At 50.5% G+C, this 22,288-nt stretch overlaps 1 protein-coding gene across 1 annotated transcript in view; it reads right to left on the bottom strand.

The window, feature by feature from the left end:
* LOC115124820 (constitutive coactivator of PPAR-gamma-like protein 1 homolog) overlaps positions 1-22,288 on the bottom strand; it is a 79,594-nt gene that overhangs the window by 4,310 nt on the left and 52,996 nt on the right. Inside the window, 6 exon segments of the mRNA XM_065022057.1 lie at positions 10,710-10,751; positions 12,064-12,280; positions 15,191-15,329; positions 18,991-19,089; positions 19,092-19,167; positions 20,963-21,172. Of these exon segments, the coding sequence (XP_064878129.1) occupies positions 10,710-10,751; positions 12,064-12,280; positions 15,191-15,329; positions 18,991-19,089; positions 19,092-19,167; positions 20,963-21,172 (783 nt within the window).

The following is a 22,288-nucleotide window of genomic DNA, read 5'->3' as shown; positions in this document are numbered from 1 at the left end:
TTGCAGAGTCAACAGTCTTCCCTTTATCATTTATATACGGTGTAAAAAGGATCGGACCTAGAATGGAGCCCTGGGGAACTCCTTTGTAAACTCCTGAGCTACACACTGTGTTCTGTCAGAAAGGTGGTTCTGGAACCAATCCAACGCATCAACACCTAAACCAACCTTTTTTAGTCTATACAACAGCAGGGCGTGGTCAACAGTGTTGAAGGCCAACAGCAGGGCGTGGTCAACAGTGTTGAAGGCCAACAGCAGGGCGTGGTCAACAGTGTTGAAGGCCAACAGCAGGGCGTAGTCAACAGTGTTGAAGGCCAACAGCAGGGCGTAGTCAACAGTGTTGAAGGCCAACAGCAGGGCGTGGTCAACAGTGTTGAAGGCCAACAGCAGGGCGTGGTCAACAGTGTTGAAGGCCAACAGCAGGGCGTGGTCAACAGTGTTGAAGGCCAACAGCAGGGCGTGGTCAACAGTGTTGAAGGCCAACAGCAGGGCGTAGTCAACAGTGTTGAAGGCCAACAGCAGGGCGTAGTCAACAGTGTTGAAGGCCAACAGCAGGGCGTGGTCAACAGTGTTGAAGGCCAACAGCAGGGCGTGGTCAACAGTGTTGAAGGCCAACAGCAGGGCGTGGTCAACAGTGTTGAAGGCCAACAGCAAGGCGTAATCAACAGTGTTGAAGGCCAACAGCAAGGCGTAGTCAACAGTGTTGAAGGCCAACAGCAGGGCGTAGTCAACAGTGTTGAAGGCCAACAGCAGGGCGTGGTCAACAGTGTTGAAGGCCAACAGCAGGGCGTGGTCAGTGTTGAAGGCCAACAGCAGGGCGTGGTCAACAGTGTTGAAGGCCAAACAGCAGGGCGTGGTCAACAGTGTCGAAGGCCAACAGCAAGGCGTAATCAACAGTGTCGAAGGCCAACAGCAAGGCGTAGTCAACAGTGTCGAAGGCCAACAGCAAGGCGTGGTCAACAGTGTCGAAGGCCAACAGCAGGGCGTGGTCAACAGTGTCGAAGGCCAACAGCAGGGCGTGGTCAACAGTGTCGAAGGCCAACAGCAGGCCAACAGCAGGGCGTGGTCAACAGTGTCGAAGGCCAACAGCAGGGCGTGGTCAACAGTGTCGAAGGCCAACAGCAGGGCGTGGTCAACAGTGTCGAAGGCCAACAGCAGGGCGTGGTCAACAGTGTTGAAGGCCAACAGCAGGGCGTGGTCAACAGTGTTGAAGGCCAACAGCAGGGCGTGGTCAACAGTGTTGAAGGCCAACAGCAGGGCGTGGTCAACAGTGTTGAAGGCCAACAGCAGGGCGTGGTCAACAGTGTCGAAGGCCAACAGCAAGGCGTAATCAACAGTGTCGAAGGCCAACAGCAAGGCGTGGTCAACAGTGTCGAAGGCCAACAGCAGGGTGTGGTCAACAGTGTCGAAGGCCAACAGCAGGGTGGTCGTGGTCAACACAGTGTCGTGTTGAAGGCCAACAGCAGGGCGTGGTCAACAGTGTTGAAGGCCAACAGCAGGGCGTGGTCAACAGTGTTGAAGGCCAACAGCAGGGTGTGGTCAACAGTGTCGAAGGCCAACAGCAGGGTGTGGTCAACAGTGTCGAAGGCCAACAGCAGGGCGTGGTCAACAGTGTCGAAGGCCAACAGCAAGGCGTAATCAACAGTGTCGAAGGCCAACAGCAAGGCGTAATGTCAAGGCCAGCAGGGCGTGGTCAACAGTGTCCCAACAGCAAGGCGTAGTCAACAGTGTCGAAGGCCAACAGCAGGGTGTGGTCAACAGTGTCGAAGGCCAACAGCAGGGCGTGGTCAAGTGTTGAGTGTCGAAGGCCAACAGCAGGGCGTGGTCAACAGTGTCGAAGGCCAACAGCAGGGCGTGGTCAACAGTGTCGAAGGCCAACAGCAGGGTGTGGTCAACAGTGTCGAAGGCCAACAGCAGGGCGTGGTCAACAGTGTTGAAGGCCAACAGCAGGGTGTGGTCAACAGTGTCGAAGGCCAACAGCAGGGCGTGGTCAACAGTGTCGAAGGCCAACAGCAAGGCGTAGTCAACAGTGTCGAAGGCCAACAGCAGGGTGTGGTCAACAGTGTCGAAGGCCAACAGCAGGGCGTGGTCAACAGTGTCGAAGGCCAACAGCAGGGCGTGATCAACAGTGTCGAAGGCCAACAGCAGGGCGTGGTCAACAGTGTTGAAGGCCAACAGCAGGGCGTGATCAACAGTGTCGGCCAACAGCAGGGCGTGGTCAACAGTGTCGAAGTCAATAAAAAGTTTTTGTGTTGACCTACAACGTGGTCAACAGTTACTTACAGCAGAAATTGTACCATGCTTGGCTTTAAAACCCGACAGGAATTGAGATAAACAGAGTTAATGCTTTGGTGTAATGACACATCACACAGAACACTGTAATGACACATCAGACAGAACACAGTAATGACATCACACAGAACACAGTAATGACATCACACAGAACACAGTAATGACATCACACAGAACACTGCAATGACACATCACACAGAACACTGTAATGACACATCACACAGAACACTGTAATGACACATCACACAGAACACTGTAATGACACATCACACAGAACACAGTAATGACACATCACACAGAACACTGTAATGACACATCACACAGAACACAGTAATGACACATCACACAGAACACAGTAATGACTCATCACACAGTAATGACTCATCACACAGAACAGTAATGACTCATCACACAGAACACAGTAATGACATCACACAGAACACAGTAATGACATCACACAGAACACAGTAATGACATCACACAGTAATGACATCACACAGAACACAGTAATGACTCATCACACAGAACACAGTAATGACTCATCACACAGAACACAGTAATGACATCACACAGAACACTGTAATGACACATCACACAGAACACTGCAATGACATCACACAGAACACAGTAATGACATCACACAGAACACAGTAATGACATCACACAGAACACAGTAATGACACATCACACAGAACACAGTAATGACATCACACAGAACACAGTAATGACATCACACAGAACACAGTAATGACATCACACAGAACACAGTAATGACATCACACAGAACACAGTAATGACATCACACAGAACACAGTAATGACATCACACAGAACACAGTAATGACATCACACAGAACACAGTAATGACTCATCACACAGAACACAGTAATGACATCACACAGAACACAGTAATGACATCACACAGAACACAGTAATGACATCACACAGAACACAGTAATGACATCACACAGTAATGACATCACACAGAACACAGTAATGACATCACACAGAACACAGTAATGACATCACACAGAACACAGTAATGACATCACACAGAACACAGTAATGACATCACACAGAACACTGTAATGACACATCACACAGAACACTGTAATGACATCACACAGAACACTGTAATGACTCATCACACAGAACACTGTAATGACTCATCACACAGAACACAGTAATGACATCACACAGAACACAGTAATGACATCACACAGAACACAGTAATGACATACAGTGAAGCAAAAAAGTATTTAGTCAGGCACCAATGGTGCAAGTTCTCCCACTTAAAAAGATGAGAGAGGCCTGTAATTTTCATCATAGGTACACTTCAACTATCAAAATGAGAAGAAGAAAACATCCAGAAAATCACATTGTAGGATTTTTAATGAATTTATTGCAAATTATGGTGGAAAATAAGTATTTGGTCAATAACAAAAGTTTATCTCAATACTTTGTTATTTACCCTTTGTTGGCAATGACAGAGGTCAAACGTTTTCTGTAAGTCTTCACAAGGTTTTCACACACTGTTGCTGGTATTTTGGCCCATTCCTCCATGCAGATCTCCTCTAGAGCAGTGATGTTTTGGGGCTGTTGCTGGGCAACACAGACTTTCAACTCCCTCCAAAGATTTTCTATGGGGTTGAGATCTGGAGACTGGCTAGGCCACTCCAGGACCGTGAAATGCTTCTTACGAAGCCACTCCTTCGTTGCCCGGGCGGTGTGTTTGGGATCATTGTCATGCTGAAAGACCCAGCCACGTTTCATCTTCAATGCCCTTGCAGGGGGAAGGAGGTTTTCACTCAAAATCTCACGATACATGGCCCCATTCATTCTTTCCTTTACACGGATCAGTCGTCCTGGTCCCTTTGCAGAAAAACAGCCCCAAAGCATGTTTCCACCCCCATGCTTCACAGTAGGTATGGTGTTCTTTGGATGCAACTCAGCATTCTTTGTCCTCCAAACACGACGAGTTGAGTTTTTACCAAAAAGTTATATTTTGGTTTCATCTGACCATATGACATTCTCCCAATCTTCTTCTGGATCATCCAAATGCTCTCTAGCAAACTTCAGACGGGCCTGGACATGTACTGGCTTAAGCAGGGGGACACGTCTGGCACTGCAGGATTTGAGTCCCTGGCGGCATAGTGTGTTACTGATGGTAGGCTTTGTTACTTTGGTCCCAGCTCTCTGCAGGTCATTCACTAGGTCCCCCCGTGTGGTTCTGGGATTTTTGCTCACCGTTCTTGTGATCATTTTGACCCCACGGGGTGAGATCTTGCGTGGAGCCCCAGATCGAGGGAGATTATCAGTGGTCTTGTATGTCTTCCATTTCCTAATAATTGCTCCCACAGTTGATTTCTTCAAACCAAGCTGCTTACCTATTGCAGATTCAGTCTTCCCAGCCTGGTGCAGGTCTACAATTTTGTTTCTGGTGTCCTTTGACAGCTCTTTGGTCTTGGCCATAGTGGAGTTTGTAGTGTGACTGTTTGAGGTTGTGGACAGTTGTGGACAGGTGTATTTTATACTGATAACAAGTTCAAACAGGTGCCATTAATACAGGTAACGAGTGGAGGACAGAGGAGCCTCTTAAAGAAGAAGTTACAGGTCTGTGAGAGCCAGAAATCTGGCTTGTTTGTAGGTGACCAAATACTTATTTTCCACCATAATTTGCAAATAAATTTATAAAAAATCCTACAATGTGATTTTCTGGATTTTTTTTCTAATTTTGTCTGTCATAGTTGAAGTGTACCTATGATGCAAATTACAGGCCTCTCTCATATTTTTAAGTGGAAGAACTTGCACAATTGGTGGCTGACTAAATACTTTTTTGCCCCATTGTATCACACACTAATGACATATCACACAGTAATGACTTATCACACTGTAATCACACAGAACACTGCAATGACATATCACACTGCAATGACATATCACACTGTAATGACTTATCACACTGTAATGACTTATCACACTGTAATGACTTATCACACTGTAATGACATAACACACTGCAATGACATATCACACTGTAATCACACAGAACACTGCAATGACATATCACACTGCAATGACATATCACACTGTAATGACATATCACACTGCAATGACATATCACACTGCAATGACATAACACACTGCAATGACATATCACACTGCAATGACATATCACACTGTAATGACATATCACACAGTACACTGCAATGACTTATCACACTGTAATGACATATCACACTGCAATGACATATCACACTGCAATGACATAACACACTGCAATGACATAACACACTGCAATGACATATCACACTGCAATGACATATCACACTGTAATGACATATCACACAGTACACTGCAATGACATATCACACTGCAATGACATATCACACTGCAATGACATATCACACTGCAATGACATATCACACTGCAATGACATATCACACTGTAATGACATATCACACTGCAATGACATATCACACTGCAATGACATATCACACTGCAATGACATATCACACTGCAATGACATATCACACTGTAATGACATACACACTGTAATGACATATCACACTGTAATGACATATCACACTGCAATGAAATATCACACTGCAATGACATATCACACTGCAATGACATATCACACTGCAATGACTTATCACACAGTACACTGCAATGACATATCACACTAATGACATATCACACTGCAATGACATATCACACTGCAATGACATATCACACTGTAATGACTTATCACACAGTACACTGCAATGACATATCACACTGTAATGACTTATCACACTACATATCACACTGTAATGACTTACACACTGTAATGACTTACACACTGTAATGACTTACACACTGTAATGACTTACACACTGCAATGACATATCACACTAATGACATATCACACTAATGACATATCACACTAATGACATATCACACAGACCACTAATGACATATCACACAGACCACTAATGACATATCACACAGGACACTAATGACATATCACACTAATGACATATCACACTAATGACATATCACACAGGACACTAATGACATATCACACAGGACACTAATGACATATCACACAGGACACTAATGACATATCACGACATATCACACAGGACACTAATGACATATCACACTAATGACATATCACACTAATGACATATCACACAGGACACTAATGACATATCACGACATATCACACAGGACACTAATGACATCACACTAATGACATATCACACTAATGACATATAACACAGGACACTAATGACATCACACTAATGACATATCACACAGGACACTAATGACATATCACACAGACCAATGACATATCACACAGGACACTAATGACATATCACACTAATGACATATCACACTAATGACATATCACACTAATGACATATCACACTAATGACATATCACACTAATGACATATCACACTAATGACATATCACACTAATGACATATCACACTAATGACATATCACACTAATGACATATCACACTAATGACATATCACACTAATGACATCACACTAATGACATATCACACTAATGACATATCACACTAATGACATATCACACTAATGACATATCACACTAATGACATATCACACTAATGACATATCACACTAATGACACATCACACTAATGACTTATCGCATGACATATCACACTAATGACACATCGCACTAATGACACATCACACTAATGACACATCACACTAATGACACATCACACTAATGACATATCACATCACACTAATGACATATCACACTAATGACATATCACACTAATGACATATCACACTAATGACATATCACACTAATGACATCACACTAATGACATATCACATCATTAGCTCATTGTTATGGATGTATCCAACTAAATGATGAAACAAATGCAGCTACTGGTGTTATTCTGTCTGTACTGCTTGACATGACTAAGTTAGCCGTAGTTGGCTAGCTAGAGATGAGAACGTTACCAGCCAGTCTGGCAATGGAACATCTGGAACAAACGACTGAGTCGGGTCCATAGATACAGAACGAAAAGACTGGGTCGAGTCCATAGATACAGAACGAAAAGACTGAACGACTGGGTCGAGTCCATAGATACAGAACGAAAAGATTGAACGACTGGGTCGAGTCCATAGATACAGAACGAAAAGACTGAACGACTGGGTCGAGTCCATAGATACAGAACGAAAAGACTGAACGACTGGGTCGAGTCCATAGATACAGAACGAAAAGACTGAACGACTGGGTCTCATCCATAGATACAGAACAAAAAGACTGGGTCGGGTCCATAGATACAGAACGAAAAGACTGAACGACTGGGTCGGGTCCATAGATACAGAACCAAAAGACTGAACGACTGGGTCGGGTCCATAGATACAGAACAAAAAGACTGAACGACTGGGTCGAGTCCATAGATACAGAACCAAAAGACTGAACGACTGGGTCGGGTCCATAGATACAGAACAAAAAGACTGAACGACTGGGTCGGGTCCATAGATACAGAACAAAAAGACTGCGTCGCGTCCATAGATACAGAACAAAAAGACTGAACGACTGGGTCGGGTCCATAGATACAGAACAAAAAGACTGAACGACTGGGTCGGGTCCATAGATACAGAACAAAAAGACCGAACGACTGGGTCGGGTCCATAGATACAGAACAAACGACTGAACGACTGGGTCGAGTCCATAGACGCAGAACAAAAAGACCGAACGACTGGGTCGAGTCCCATAGACACAGAACGAAAAGACTGGGTCGAGTCCATAGATACAGAACCAAAAGACTGAACAACTGGGTCGGGTCCATAGATACAGAACAAAAAGACTGGGTCGAGTCCCATAGACACAGAACGAAAAGACTGGGTCGAGTCCATAGATACAGAACAAAAAGACTGAACGACTGGGTCGAGTCCATAGATACAGAACAAAAAGACTGAACGACTGGGTCGAGTCCATAGATACAGAACAAAAAGACTGAACGACTGGGTCGCCATAGATACAGAACAACAAGACTGAACGACTGGGTCGGGTCCATAGATACAGAACAACAAGACTGAACGACTGGGTCGGGTCCATAGATACAGAACAACAAGACTGAACGACTGGGTCGGGTCCATAGATACAGAACAAAAAGACTGAACGACTGGGTCGGGTCCATAGATACAGAACAACAAGACTGAACGACTGGGTCGGGTCCATAGATACAGAACAACAAGACTGAACGACTGGGTCGCGTCCATAGATACAGAACAAAAAGACTGAAGGACTGGGTCGGGTCCATAGATACAGAACGACTGGGTCGGGTCCATAGATACAGAACAAAAAGACTGAACGACTGGGTCGGGTCCATAGATACAGAACAAAAAGACTGAACGACTGGGTCGGGTCCATAGACACAGAACGAAAAGACTGGGTCGAGTCCATAGATACAGAACAAAAAGACTGAACGACTGGGTCGGGTCCATAGATACAGAACAAAAAGACTGAACGACTGGGTCGAGTCCATAGACACAGAACGAAAAGACTGAACGACTGGGTCGGGTCCATAGATACAGAACAAAAAGACTGGGTCGAGTCCATAGATACAGAACACAAAGACTGAACGACTGGGTCGGGTCCATAGATACAGAACAAAAAGACTGAACGACTGGGTCGGGTCCGTAGATACAGAACAAAAAGACTGAACGACTGGGTCGGGTCCATAGATACAGAACAAAAAGACTGAACGACTGGGTCGGGTCCATAGATACAGAACTAAAAGACTGAACGACTGGGTCGAGTCCATAGACACAGAACAAAAAGACCGAACGACTGGGTCGGGTCCATAGATACAGAACAAAAAGCCTGGGTCGAGTCCATAGATACAGAACACAAAGACTGAACGACTGGGTCGGGTCCATAGATACAGAACAAAAAGACTGAACGACTGGGTCGGGTCCATAGATACAGAACAAAAAGACTGAACGACTGGGTCGGGTCCATAGATACAGAACAAAAAGACTGAACGACTGGGTCGGGTCCATAGATACAGAACTAAAAGACTGAACGACTGGGTCGAGTCCATAGATACAGAACAAAAAGACTGAACGACTGGGTCGGGTCCATAGATACAGAACTAAAAGAGTGAACGACTGGGTCGAGTCCCATAGACACAGAACAAAAAGACAATGACTGCGTCGCATCTCTGGCAACCGAACCGATAGAACAAACGACCAGCCGGCTCGGGTAGCAACGCTAGTTTTGTTCCGGGACTATGTCTTGTGGAAGGAGGAAATAGTATGAATAACTTCATCAAAATAAACGTTTTGAATTAAAATAAATCAATCATTATTTGAATATGTTGGTATCCCGTGGTATAATAGTGACAACGCCCTTGAAGACAGTGTTTGGAGGATACATCGGCACGTTCGACTTCGTTTCGGGCCTAACAACACCCCCGTGCCAATATATCGTCCAAACGCATCATCACTTCATCAAACCATAACATTTCTTATTCCTGTTGAGTATAGCTTATATAATGTAGCATTTGATGTGTAGAACTAGAGAAGGGAGTGGAACCCGGTGTGGTTGGGGAGTGGAACCCGGTGTGGTTGGGGAGTGGAACCCGGTGTGGTTGGGGAGTGGAACCCGGTGTGGTTCGGAAGTCGGCCTCTCTCATCAATGAGCTGTCTCACCGCTGTCTCACCTTCTATGTCCCCTGTCCCACCTTCTATGTCCCCTGTCTCACCTTCTATGACCACTGACTCACCTTCTATGACCACTGACTCACCTGCTATGTCCCCTGTCTCACCTTCTATGTCCCCTGTCTCACCTTCTATGTCCCCTGTCTCACCTGCTATGTCCCCTGTCTCACCTGCTATGTCCCCTGTCTCACCTGCTATGTCCCCTGTCTCACCTGCTATGTCCCCTGACTCACCTGCTATGTCCCCTGTCTGACCTTCTACGTCCCCTGTCTCACCTGCTATGTCCCCTGTCTCACCTTCTATGTCCCCTGACTCACCTTCTATGTCCCCTGACTCACCTTCTATGTCCCCTGACTCACCTGCTATGTCCCCTGTCTCACCTTCTATGTCCCCTGTCTCACCTGCTATGTCCCCTGTCTCACCTTCTATGTCCCCTGTCCAACCTGCTATGTCCCCTGTCTCACCTGCTATGTCCCCTGTCCCACCTGCTATGTCCCCTGTCTCACCTGCTATGTCCCCTGACTCACCTGCTATGTCCCCTGTCCCACCTGCTATGTCCCCTGTCCCACCTGCTATGTCCTCTGTCCCACCTGCTATGTCCCCTGTCCAACCTGCTATGTCCCCTGTCCAACCTGCTATGTCCCCTGTCTCACCTGCTATGTCCCCTGTCCCACCTGCTATGTCCCCTGTCCCAACTGCTATGTTCCCTGTCTCACCTGGTATGTCCCGTGTCCCACCTGGTATGTTCCCTGTCCCACCTGCTATGTCCCCTGTCTCACCTGGTATGTCCCGTGTCCCACCTGGTATGTTCCCTGTCCCACCTGCTATGTCCCCTGTCTCACCTGGTATGTCCCGTGTCCCCTCCTGCTATGTCCCCTGTCTCACCTGGTATGTCCCCTGTCTCACCTGGCATGTCCCGTGTCCCACCTGGTATGTCCACTGTCTCACCTGGTATGTCCCCTGTCCAACCTGGTATGTCCCCTGTCCCACCTGGTATGTCCCCTGTCCCACCTGGTATGTCCCCTGTCCCACCTGGTATGTCCCCTGTCCCACCTGGTATGTCCCCTGTCCAACCTGCTATGTCCCCTGTCCCACCTGCAATGTTCCCTGTCTCACCTGGTATGTCCCGTGTCCCACCTGGTATGTTCCCTGTCCCACCTGCTATGTCCCCTGTCTCACCTGGTATGTCCCGTGTCCCACCTGGTATGTTCCGTGTCCCACCTGGTATGTCCCCTGTCTCACCTGCTATGTCCCCTGTCTCACCTGGTATGTCCCCTGTCTCACCTGGTATGTCCCCTGTCTCACCTGGTATGTCCCGTGTCCCACCTGCTATGTCCCCTGTCTCACCTGGTATGTCCCGTGTCCCCTCCTGCTATGTCCCCTGTCTCACCTGGTATGTCCCCTGTCTCACCTGGCATGTCCCGTGTCCCACCTGGTATGTTCCGTGTCCCACCTGGTATGTCCACTGTCTCACCTGCTATGTCCCCTGTCCAACCTGCTATGTCCCCTGTCCCACCTGGTATGTCCCGTGTCCCACCTGGTATGTCCCGTGTCCCACCTGGTATGTCCCCTGTCTCACCTGGTGTCTCACCTGGTATGTCCCCTGTCCAACCTGCTATGTCCCCTGTCCCACCTGCTATGTCCCCTGTCTCACCTGGTATGTCCCCTGTCTCACCTGCTATGTCCCCTGTCCCACCTGGTATGTCCCCTGTCCCACCTGGTATGTCCCCTGTCCCACCTGGTATGTCCCCTGTCCCACCTGGTATGTCCCCTGTCCCACCTGGTATCCCACCTGCTATGTCCCCTGTCCCACCTGCTATGTCCCCTGTCCCACCTGTCCCCTGTCCCACCTGCTATGTCCCCTGTCCCACCTGGTATGTCCCCTGTCCAACCTGCTATGTCCCCTGTCCAACCTGCTATGTCCCCTGTCCAACCTGCCCACCTATGTCCCTGTCCACCTGCCCGTGTCCCACCTGGTATGTCCCCTGTCCCACCTGCTATGTCCCCTGTCTCACCTGGTATGTCCACCTGCTATGTCCCCTGTCCCACCTGCTATGTCCCCTGTCTCACCTGGTATGTCCCCCCACCTGGTATGTCCCCTGTCTCACCTGGTATGTCCCCTGTCTCACCTGGTATGTCCCGTGTCCCACCTGGTATGTTCCCCTGGTCCACTGTCTCACCTGAATGTCCTCTGAGGGGTCCCTGTCCCACCTGGTATGTCTCCTCGACCTGGTATGTCCCTGTGACAGGAGTGGAGATCACACCCCGCACCTGACGTCTGTCCCACCTGGTAGTCACACCCACCTGAGAAAAATGTCCCCTGACACCTTTACAGTAAAAGACAGCCCCTTACCCTGCCCCCCCAGACAGAAAAGGATTTGTATCCCCACCTGGTAGTTCCTGTCAAGGTCACCAGCTACTCTTCCCACCTGGGGTTTACCTGCTATGTCCCCTGATCCCCATTAGTTCCTGTCAAGGCAGCCCCTGTCTACTCTTCCCACCTGCTATGGGGTTTCCCCTGTCCCACCTGGATCCCCCCATGGTATGTTCCTGTCAACCTGGTAGTCCCCTGTCCCACCTCTTCCTGTCCCACCTGGTTTCCCCTGTCCCACCTGGTATGTCCCCTGTCCCACCTGGATCCCCATTAGTTCCTGCCAACCTGGTATGTCAGCAGCTGCTCCCCTTCCTGGGGTCCCACCTTATGTCCCCTGTCCCACCTGGATCCCCACCTTATGTCCCCTGTCCCACCTGGTCCCCTGTCCCACCTGGTATGTCCCCTGTCCCACCTGCAGTCTCCCACCTCTTCCTGGTCTCACCTGGTTTCCCCTTACCTGGATCCCCATTAGTTCCTGTCAACCTGGTATGTCCCGTACCTCTTCCCCTGGGGTTTCCCCTTACCTGGATCCCCATTAGTTCCTGCCCACCTGCAGTCCCCTGTCTCACTCTTCCTGGGGTTTCCCACCTGGTATGTCCCCATTAGTTCCTGCCAAGGTATGTCCCCTGCCCACCTGGTTGTCCCCTGGGGTTGTCCCCTGTCCCACCTATGGATCCCCATTAGTTCCTGTCCAAGCTATGTCCCCTGTCCCACCTGGTAGCAGCTACTCTTCCTGGGGTTTATTATGGATCCCCATTAGTTCCTGTCCCACCTGGCAGTCAGCTCCCACTCTTCCTGGGGTTTCCCCTTCCCACCTGGATCCCCATTAGTTCCCTGTCCAAGGCAGCATGTCCCCTCTCTTCCTGGGGTTTCCCCTTCCCACCTGGATCCCCTGTCCATTAGTTCCCACCTGCTATGTCCAAGACACCTGCAGCCCCTGTCCCACCTGCTATGTCCCCTTCCCACCTGGTATGTTTGTCCCACCTGGATCCCCACCTGGTAGTTCCCCTGCAGCAGCTGGTCTCTTCCTGGATGTCCCCTACCTGGATGTCCCCCCCACCTTAGTTCCTGTCCACCTGGTAGCATCCCCTGTCCCACCTGCTATGTCCCCTGTCATTACCCCTGTCCCACCTGGTATGTCAGACCAGCAGTCCCTGTCTGGTTGCTCCTCCCCATTACACACCACAGACCAGCAGTCCCCTGTCTGGTTGTCCCCTCCCAACTCACCTGGTATGTCACACCACAGACCAGCAGCGTCCCCTCTCACCTGGTATGCTCCTCATTACACACCACAGACCAGCAGCGTCTGGTATGTTCCTCCCATGCTACCCCTGTCACCACAGACCACCTGCATGTCCCGTGTCCCACCTGGTATGTTCCAACCCACCTGGTATGTCACTGTCTCACCTGGTGTCCCCTGTCCCACCTGGTATGTCCCCTGACCACCTGGTAGTCCCCTCCCACCTGGTTGTCCCCTCATGGTACACACCTGGATGTCCCCTGTCCAGCTAGCGTCCCCTGTCCCACCTGCCCCTGTCCCACCTGCTATGTCCACCCACCACAGACCAGCCCCTGTCCCACCTGGTATGTCCCCTGTCCCAGCGTCTGGTCCCCTGTCCCACCTGCTTGCCCCTGTCCCCTGCTATGTCCCCTGTCATGCTATGTCACCTGTCCAACCACCCCTGTCCCACCAGCAGCGTCCAACCTGGTTGTCCCCTCCCACCTGCACACCCAGACCAGCAGCGTCCCACCTGCTTGTCCCCTCCCACCTGCTATGTCCCACCTGGTACAGTCCAGCAGCCCCTGTCTCACCTGGTATGTCCCCTCATCTCACCTGGTACCCAGTCCCACCATGTTCCCTGTCTGAAGCCTCTGAGGGGGAATCCTCATTCCTGATGACAGGAGTGGAGATCACACACAGACCAGCAGCGTCAACCAGTTGAGAAAAATTGACTCCTTTACAGTAAAAGACAGCACCACAGACAGAAAAGGATTTGATCCATTAGTTCCTGTCAAGGCAGTCTGGTTTAGTATCCCTCATTAGTTCCTGTCAAGACAGCAGCAGCTTCCTGGTTGCTCCTCATTACACACCACAGACCAGCTACTCTTCCTGGGGTTTATTATGGATCCCCATTAGTTCCACCAAGACAGCAGCTACTCTTCCTGGGGTTGGATCCCCATTAGTTCCTGCAGCAGCTACATTACATGGATCCCCACAGTTCCTGCAGCAGCTACTGGGGTTTATTATGGATCCCCATTAGTTCACTGCAAGACCAGCACTCTTCCTGGGGTTTATTATGGATCCCCATTACACACCACAGACCAGCTACTCTTCCTGGGGTTTATTATGGATCCTCATTAGTTCCTGCCAAGGCAGCAGCTACAGACCAGCAGTTCCTGTCTGGTTGCAGCTACTCTTCCTGGGGTTTATTATGGATCCCCATTAGTTCCTGCCAGGCAGCATCTGGTTGCTCCTCATTACACACCACAGACCAGCAGCGTCTGGTTGCTCCTCATTACACACCACAGACCAGCAGCGTCTGGTTGCTCCTCATTACACACCACAGACCAGCAGCGTCTGGTTGCTCCTCATTACACACCACAGACCAGCAGCGTCTGGTTGCTCCTCATTACACACCACAGACCAGCAGCGTCTGGTTGCTCCTCATTACACACCACAGACCAGCAGCGTCTGGTTGCTCCTCATTACACACCACAGACCAGCAGCGTCTGGTTGCTCCTCATTACTCACCACAGACCAGCAAATATTCTTTACATCAACAACATAAGAATCACTCCAAAACCTATCGTACGACCTCTTACCCTCTGTTTGCTCCCCCGACAGACACCACCTGGATGGGGAAGCCTCCTCTGCCTCGGCCCCGTCTGATGCCAGCCCACTGGCCCACCACCGTGCCTGCTATCTCCAGCTTCCCGCCCTGGGTGGACATGCTTGGCAGACCTGCAGACCACGGACCAACAGTAGGGACACACACACACACACACACACACACACACACACACGGAGGTTGTGAAATAAAACTTCTAAGAAAGTTAAGAGCAACCTAACTCGAGTATAATACTGATCCGTCTTCATGGTGAAGAAAACCTGTACTTATACTAAGCACAAATATAAACTTGCGAATATCAAAGATTTTACTGAGTTACAGTTCATATAAGGAAATCAGTCCATTTATATACATCTATGGATATGTCACATGACTGAGCAGGGGTCCAGCCAATCAGAATGAGTTTTTCCCTCACAGAAGGGCTTTATGACAGACAGAAATACTCCTCAGTAATGATCATGCTCTTTAATCTGCTTCTTGATATGCCTGTCAGGTGGATGGATGATCTTGGCGAAGGACAAAATGCTCACTAACAGGGATGGAAACACATTTGTTCACAACATTTGATAGAAATGCGTTTTCTTTAAGAGTATGGACCGTTTCTGGGATCTTTTATTTCAGCTGAAACAGTGAAAATTATAAAAATATAAATAAAAAATATAAAATATAAATTTATATAGTATCCAACACACTTTATAACACTGGCCATTCATATTTTTTAACACTGGCAGGTATAACACTTTAAACTGGCCAGGTATAAAAATAACAAATAAAAAATATAAAATATAACACTGGCCAGGTTAACACTAGGTAGTATCTACCATAACACTGGCCAGGTCGACAAACACTGGCCAAACACTGGCCAGGTCGACGGCCAGGTCCATAACACTGGCCAGGCCAGGACGACCATAACACTAACACTGGCCAGGACGGCCAGGTCCACAACACTAACACTGGCCAGGACGGCCAGGTCGACCACAACACTGGCCAGGTCGACCACAACACTGGCCAGGTCGACCATAACACTGGCCAGGTCCATAACACTGGCCAGGTCGACCACAACACTGGCCAGGTCGACCATAACACTGGCCAGGTAACACTGGCCAGGTCGACCATAACACTGGCCAGGATGACCATAACACTGGCCAGGACGGCCACGACCATAACACTGGCCAGGACGACCATAACACTGGCCAGGTCGACCATAACACTGGCCAGGATGACCCATAACACTGGCCAGGTCGACGACCATAACACTGGCCAGGACGACCACAAACACTGAACACTGGCCAGGTCACTGGCCAGGTCCCACAACACTGGCCAGGTCGACCACAAGGTCACTAACACTGGCCAGGTCGACCACACTGGCCAGGATGACACTGGCCAGGTCGACCACAACACTACACACTGGCCAGGTCGACCACAACACTACACACTGGCCAGGTCGACCACAACACTGGCCAGGTAAAACACAGGTCAACACTGGCCAGGTCCATAACACTGGCCAGGTCCACAACACTACACACTGGCCAGTTCGACCACAACACTACACACTGGCCAGGTAGACCACAACACTGGCCAGGTCGACCACAACACTGGCCAGGTAGACCACAACACTGGCCAGGTAGACCACAACACTGGCCAGGTCGACCACAACACTGGCCAGGTCGACCACAACACTGGCCAGGTCGACCACAACACTGGCCAGGTCGACCACAACACTGGCCAGGTCGACCACACTGGCCAGGTCACTGGCCAGGACGACCACAACACTGGCCAGGACGACCACAACACTGGCCAGGACGACCACAACACTGGCCAGGTCGAACACAACACTGGCCAGGTCGACCACAACACTGGCCAGGACGACCACAACACTGGCCAGGACGACCACAACACTGGCCAGGTCGACCACAACACTAAACACTGGCCAGGTCGACCACAACACTGGCCAGGTCGACCACAACACTGGCCAGGTCGACCACAACACTGGCCAGGACGACCACAACACTGGCCAGGACGACCACAACACTGGCCAGGTCGACCACAACACTAAACACTGGCCAGGTCGACCACAACACTGGCCAGGTCGACCACACACTGGCCAGGTAGAACAACACTGGCCAGGTCGACCACAACACTGGCCAGGTCGACCACAACACTGGCCAGGTCGACCACAACACTAAACACTGGCCAGGTCGACCACAACACTGGCCAGGTCGACCATAACACTGGCCAGGTCGACCACAACACTAAACACTGGCCAGGTCGACCACAACACTGGCCAGGACGACCATAACACTAAACACTGGCCAGGTCGACCAAAACACTGGCCAGGTCGACCACAACACTAAACACTGGCCAGGTCGACCACAACACTGGCCAGGTCGACCACAACACTGGCCAGGACGGCCACCACAACATAAACACTGGCCAGGACACTGGCCAGGTGGCCAGGTCGACCACAACACTGGCCAGGACGACCACAACACTGGCCAGGACGACCACAACACTGGCCAGGACGACCACAACACTGGCCAGGTCGACCACAACACTAAACACTGGCCAGGACGACCACAACACTGGCCAGGACGACCACAACACTGGCCAGGTCGACCACAACACTGGCCAGGACGACCACAACACTGGCCAGGACGACCACAACACTGGCCAGGTCGACCATAACACTGGCCAGGACGACCACAACACTGGCCAGGTCGACCACAACACTGGCCAGGACGACCACAACACTGGCCAGGACGACCACAACACTGGCCAGGACGACCACAACACTCTCCCCACTGTGGAGAGCCCTACATACTGCTCTCTATGTACAGTCGTGGCCAAAAGTTTTGAGGAACAGTTTGGTGATGAACAATACCTTTTCCAGCATGATGGAGCACCTTGTCATAAGGCAAAAGTGATATCTAAGTGGCTCGGGGAACAAAACATCGATATTTGGGGTCCATGGTCAGGGAACTCCCCAGACCTTAATCACATTGAGAACTTGTGGTCAATCCTCAAGAGGCGGGTGGACAAACAAAACCCCTCAAATTCTGACAAACTCCAAGCATTGATTATGCAAGAATGGGCTGCCATCAGTCAGGATGTGGCCCGGAAGTTAATTGATATCATGCCATCAGTCAGGATGTGGCCCGGAAGTTAATTGATATCATGCCATCAGTCAGGATGTGGCCCGGAAGTTAATTGATATCATGCCATCAGTCAGGATGAGGCCCAGAAGTTAATTGACATCATGCCATCAGTCAGCGGGTGGCCCAGAAGTTAATTGACAGCATGCCATCAGTCAGGATGTGGCCCAGAGGTTAATTGACATCATGCCATCAGTCAGGATGTGGCCCAGAGGTTAATTGACATCATGCCATCAGTCAGGATGAGGCCCAGAAGTTAATTGACATCATGCCATCAGTCAGGATGTGGCCCAGAAGTTAATTGACATCATGCCATCAGTCAGGATGTGGCCCAGAAGTTAATTGGCATCATGCCAGGGTGGATTGCAGAGGTCTTGAAAAAAGAAGGGTCAAAACTGCAAATATTGACTCTTTGCATCAACTTCATGTAATTGTCAATAAAAGCCTTTGACACTTATGAAATGCTTGTAATTATACTTCAGTATCCATAGTAACATCTGACAAAAATATCTAAAGATACTGAAGCAGCAGACTTTGTGGAAATTAATATTTGTGTCATTCTCAAAACTTTTGGCCATGACTGTACAATCTGTGAAAGTAGAATCAATGATTGGTCTCTTACGAGGCATGCACATGCTCCTGCTCCTGCCCTGCAGTGGTATCATGTGGGGTGGGGGGTAGAAGGCCCCCCCTGGGGGGTAGAAAGGCATGGCGTGGGGGGGGGGGGAGGAGGTGGCGAGAAGTTAAGCCCCTCCAGGATGCTCTGACGCATTTTCTTCACCTTGTTCACCTGATCCACCTGGGGACAGACAGAGGACAGAGAGAGAGAGAGGGGGACACAGAGAGAGAGGGGGGGACACAGAGAGAGAGAGGGTGGACACAGAGAGAGAGAGGGGGACACAGAGAGAGAGAGAGAGAGAGAGAGAGAGGGGGGGACACAGAGAGAGAGAGGGTGGACACAGAGAGAGAGAGAGAGAGAGAGAGAGAGGGGGACACAGAGAGAGAGAGAGAGAGGGGGACACAGAGAGAGAGAGGGGGGGACACAGAGAGAGAGAGGGGGGGACACAGAGAGAGAGGGGGGACACAGAGAGAGAGGGGGGACACAGAGAGAGAGGGGGGACGACAGAGAGAGGGGGACACAGAGAGAGAGGGTGGACACAGAGAGAGAGAGGGGGACACAGAGAGAGAGAGGGGGACACAGAGAGAGAGGGGGGACACAGAGAGAGAGGGGGGGACACAGAGAGAGAGAGGGGGACACAGTGAGAGAGAGAGGGGGACACAGAGAGAGAGGGGGGACGACACAGAGAGAGGGGGGACGACACAGAGAGAGGGGGACGACACAGAGAGAGGGGGACGACACAGAGAGAGGGGGGACGACACAGAGAGAGGGGGGACGACACAGAGAGAGGGGGGACGACACAGAGAGAGGGGGACACACAGAGAGAGGGGGGACGACACAGAGAGAGGGGGACGACACAGAGAGAGGGGGACGACACAGAGAGAGGGGGACACAGAGAGAGGGGGGGGACACAGAGAGAGAGGGGGACACACAGAGAGAGGGGGGACACAGAGAGAGAGGGGGGACACAGAGAGAGGGGGGACACAGAGAGAGAGGGGGGACACAGAGAGAGAGGGGGGACACAGAGAGAGAGGGGGGACACAGAGAGAGAGGGGGGGGACACAGAGAGAGAGAGAGGGGGGGAGAGAGAGAGAGAGGGGGACACAGAGAGAGAGAGAGGGGGACACAGAGAGAGAGAGAGGGGGGACACAGAGAGAGAGAGAGGGGGACACAGAGAGAGAGAGAGGGGGACACAGAGAGAGAGAGAGGGGGGGACACAGAGAGAGAGAGAGGGGGGACACAGAGAGAGAGAGGGGGACGACACAGAGAGAGGGGGACGACACAGAGAGAGGGGGGACGACACAGAGAGAGGGGGACGACACAGAGAGAGGGGGGGACGACACAGAGAGAGGGGGGACGACACAGAGAGAGGGGGGACGACACAGAGAGAGGGGGGACGACACAGAGAGAGGGGGACGACACAGAGAGAGGGGGGACACAGAGAGAGAGAGGGGGGACACAGAGAGAGAGAGAGGGGGACACAGAGAGAGAGAGGGGGGACACAGATAGAGAGGGGGACACAGAGAGAGGGGGGACACAGAGAGAGAGGGGGGACACAGAGAGAGAGGGGGGACACAGAGAGAGAGGGGGGACACAGAGAGAGAGGGGGGACACAGAGAGAGAGGTGGATGATTGAAGTTCTCAGGGCCTGAACTTCCACACCTGACCCCAGTAGTTAAGGGCTTGAGAATAAGTTGACAAGGTGAATCAGGAGTGCTCCTTTAGGAATAACTGTTAGTGTCCCCGAAGACGGGTTTGAGAAAAAATTTCTATGCAACTGCAACACACAGTCATATGATAAGTACTGGAAATTATGAGTTTACTGACTGGTCTAGGTTAAAGATGCTAGACTAGAATAGTACTGGTCTAGGTTAAAGATGCTAGAATAGTACTAGGTTAACGATGCTAGACTAGAACAGTAGTGGTCTAGGTTGAAGATGCTAGACTAGTCCTAGGTTTGTCTCTGTGTAGATACCTGACCATCACAGAGGTCGATGAGCGGGACCTTGTCCCGAATGGCCCGGATCAGTTTGCTCTGCAGCAGTTTGCCGTCAAAGTACATCCATGGGCAGCAGTGCTCCCAGGGGATTGGCTGGCCACACACGTCGTTGGCCAATAAGGCCATGTCCACGCCGCTCATGAACAGAGCAGCCAGCTGCACGCCGCGGGGGTCCAGATTATCAATCTACAGGGAGAGACAAGTTAGAGAACAACTCACAGTGACAGGAATAATGTTTCTCAAAGTCCACCGCTTTTCCAGACATCCTGACAGTCAGATTCCTGTTATCAGGAGGGAATAAGGGCAAGGGGGGGTCTCAGATACACTCCTGGTGGTGGAGGGGGTCTCAGATACACTCCTGGTGGTGGGGGGGGGGTCTCAGATACACTCCTGGTGGGGGGAGACTACAGTAGTAACCCCCAGTAGTAACACCCCACTACAGTAGTAACCCCCAGTAGTAACCCTCCACTACAGTAGTAACCCCCCAGTAGTAACCCCCACTACAGTAGTAAACCCCCACTACAGTAGTAACCCCCACTACAGTAGTAACCCCCACTACAGTAGTAACCCCCCAGTAGTAACCCCCACTACAGTAGTAACCCCCCAGTAGTAACCCTCCACTACAGTAGTAACCCCCCCCAGTAGTAACCCCCCACTACAGTAGTAACCCCCCAGTAGTAACCCCCCACTACAGTAGTAACACCCCCTACAGTAGTAACCCCCCACTACAGTAGTAACCCTCCACTACAGTAGTAACCCCCACTACAGTAGTAACCCTCCACTACAGTAGTAACCCTCCACTACAGTAGTAACCCCCCAGTAGTAACCCCCCACTACAGTAGTAACCCCCAGTAGTAACCCCCCACTACAGTAGTAACACCCCCTACAGTAGTAACCCCCCACTACAGTAGTAACCCCCCAGTAGTAACCCCCCACTACAGTAGTAACCCCCCAGTAGTAACCCCCCCCCACTACAGTAGTAACCCCCACTACAGTAGTAACCCTCCACTACAGTAGTAACCCCCACTACAGTAGTAACCCCCCAGTAGTAACCCCCCACTACAGTAGTAACCCCCCAGTAGTAACCCTCCACTACAGTAGTAACCCCCCAGTAGTAACCCCCACTACAGTAGTAACCCTCCACTACAGTAGTAACCCTCCACTACAGTAGTAACCCCCCAGTAGTAACCCCCACTACAGTAGTAACCCCCAGTAGTAACCCCCCACTACAGTAGTAACACCCCCTACAGTAGTAACCCCCACTACAGTAGTAACCCTCCACTACAGTAGTAACCCCCACTA

This window comes from Oncorhynchus nerka, linkage group LG2 (assembly GCF_034236695.1).
Source record: "Oncorhynchus nerka isolate Pitt River linkage group LG2, Oner_Uvic_2.0, whole genome shotgun sequence".
NCBI classification, from domain to species: domain Eukaryota; kingdom Metazoa; phylum Chordata; class Actinopteri; order Salmoniformes; family Salmonidae; genus Oncorhynchus; species Oncorhynchus nerka.
Note: the sequence above shows the minus strand (reverse complement) of the source record. Positions and strands in the feature narration are given on the sequence as shown.